A 2,445-nucleotide genomic window follows, 5' to 3' on the forward strand; every position below is an offset into this window, starting at 1 on the left:
TACACTTAATAAGCATGAAGAGGGAGAAATGAATGCCCAGTAGAGAAGAGACTACTCATGAATGAATGGGACTGACATCATTTAGAACCAATCAACATTCATTTCTTTCTTTCATGAAAATTAATAAAGAGGGGAACAACTATTCCATTGGTGTCAGAGTAGAGGCCAGGATTCTACACACCCCCAGTATTGTGAATAAAGTAATGCCTTGCTTTCTACCACTAAAATTGCAGTGTTAGAGGGTTTTATTGTCCCAACAAATTTGGAGGGCTTTGGGGACAGGTGTCCAAATCTGATGAGAAGCGTCTGAGAGAATTGGGTGCGTTTAGCGTGAGGACAAAGCAGCTCAGGGGGGACCCAATCTTTCTCTACAAGTAGCAGCAAGGAAATGGTGCCCAGGTGGGGAACGGTTTGTTCTCCCAGGGAAGAAGCACTGAGACAAGAGGAAAGGGCCTCAAGTTGCGCCAGGGGAGATTTAGATTGGCTCTTAGGAAAAATTCCTTCACCTCAATGGTTCTCACTCTTAAGAACGCACTGCCCAAGGAAAAGGCAAAGTCCCCATCAATGGAGGCATTGAAATGGCCTGTCAATGTGTCATTTGGGAACAGGGTTTATTGGCGCCATAGACAGTATACGGTTTGCCGCTGGACTAAAGAAGGTCTTTTTCAACCTCCGGAACTCAGAGATTTAATCATAGCTCAATCAGTGTGGAGTCAGGGGTTGGACTCCAACATCCTTGAGGTTCCCTTGAAACCTGGGTATTCCATGTGACTGCCACTGAGGAGTAGCTGATAATAAATCCCAAAGAAAGAAAAATGGAAGTTCTTGGAAGAAGATCAACCCCAGGGCAGCCTTAACCATTACACCAGGCCCACTTGGTATTGCTGAGCTTTGGTGGGGATGAAAGGCGGGGCTGGCCCTGCTGTGATGTGATGGGGCTCTTGTGACATCACAGGGGTCGTGTCACAATGGGGGCAGCTCTAGAGGGCCCCAGCAGGTAACGCTGCCCCAGTATAGCCTGGACAATTGGTGAGTACACACGCAGGGCCGAGGCTGGGCTGCACGAGGGCCGGGGCAGAAACTCTGTCCCTGGGGATGGGTTCTCACTCTCTATGCAGGGGCAATCACTCACCAGAACACCTTGGGCTTGCAATGGTGCCATTGCTGCTGGTGGGGCAGTGGCACAGACCTGGTTACCTGCCAGCTGCCCTGGGGCCCTCTCCTTCCTGCTCTCACATCCCTGCACCTCCCATCCCTAGTCCCCTCAACTTTAGTTCCTTCCTTCCCGTTCATCCACACTCAACTCCTTCTCTCTCTCCTGCAGACCATGGCTTCCAAAATGTTTCTTTTCGTGCTTTTGGAAACCCTCATCCAGTACCCACAGCTGGCGGGTGATGGGCTGGATGAGGCCACCCGTGTGCGCATGGAGCTGCGCGCCAAGTTCCTGAACAGGGAGATGAGTCGGCTGCTGCAGGAGCTGGAGCAGAGCACCCTGGAGCGCACTGTCAGGGCCTGGGGAGCCCTGCTCTGGGCTGTCTTGCAGCAGGGGAACTTCTGGGCTCTGGCTGGAGTTCTAGGCCTTCTCTTGGCCCTGTGGTTTATGCGCCGGAGAAGGAGCCGCCAGCCAGAGAACAATGGCGAGGAGGAGGAGGATGAAAACAATGTTATGATAGTGCAGGAGGAAGACAACCAGGATAGAAATGAAGTGAGAAATGTTGGTGAACATGAGGAAGAAGCCGACAACGGTGGTGCCATTGCAGAAAATGGCAATGATGACGGACATGCAGTGGAAGAAGACGACGATGCTGAAATTGACATTGGAAGGATTTTAGAGGGGCACATACAGTGGCCTACTCAGGACCTGGAGAAAGGTTGCGAGATGACATCTGATGTAATGGACGTTTTCATATCTATCTTTCAACACATCTTGTCCAACAGTTTATATCCAGTGCCACAACGAGCCATTGGGGTGGGCAGTGCCTTTGAAGGTTGGAGTCCCCGGGAGGAGGATGTTGTGTACAGCGTCCTTGTCCCCCTCACTCCTCCCCCGGGGCACGCCTTTCATCTGGAGATGGACACTTCAGGCCAGTTGCCCGGGAGGAACTTCTATGTCCGCGTGGAGCCGGTGTGCACCTGCACGAGGGAGCAACAGGACGAGAACGTGCTGTGCTTCCTTCACCACCCAGAGGAAGAGCAGAGGAGGGATGAGGAGCCCAACTTCCTAAACACCCTCTGCTCCGGCTCCTACCTAGATGTGGAGAAAACTGCCCGCTGGTTCTACCAGCTGGTGAGAGCAGTCTGGGTGATTTTGCCTCATTCACACACTTGGCAATTAATGCTGCTGCCCTCCAGCCGCTCCTGCAAATTCAAGCTGACCAGAGGCACACAAAGCTTCTCAGTTGAGATCCTTTTTGGGGTGCAGCAAGGAGACTCAGATATCTATGT

The 2,445-nt window shown here is 52.0% G+C and overlaps 1 protein-coding gene across 1 annotated transcript in view; it reads left to right on the plus strand.

The window, feature by feature from the left end:
- Nucleotides 1–947: 947 nt before the first annotated feature.
- The window catches only part of LOC114069014 (inositol 1,4,5-trisphosphate receptor-interacting protein-like 1), a 2,431-nt gene continuing 933 nt past the window's right edge, over nucleotides 948–2,445 (plus strand). Inside the window, exons 1-2 of the mRNA XM_027905542.1 lie at nucleotides 948–1,029; nucleotides 1,325–2,445. Of these exons, the coding sequence (XP_027761343.1) occupies nucleotides 1,328–2,445 (1,118 nt within the window). The 5' untranslated portion in view covers nucleotides 948–1,029; nucleotides 1,325–1,327. The remainder of the gene's footprint in view (nucleotides 1,030–1,324) is intronic.

This window comes from Empidonax traillii, unplaced genomic scaffold (genome assembly GCF_003031625.1).
Source record: "Empidonax traillii isolate 1590-97213 ecotype Southwest subspecies unplaced genomic scaffold, ASM303162v1 scaffold1164:size165317, whole genome shotgun sequence".
NCBI classification, from domain to species: Eukaryota; Metazoa; Chordata; class Aves; order Passeriformes; family Tyrannidae; genus Empidonax; species Empidonax traillii.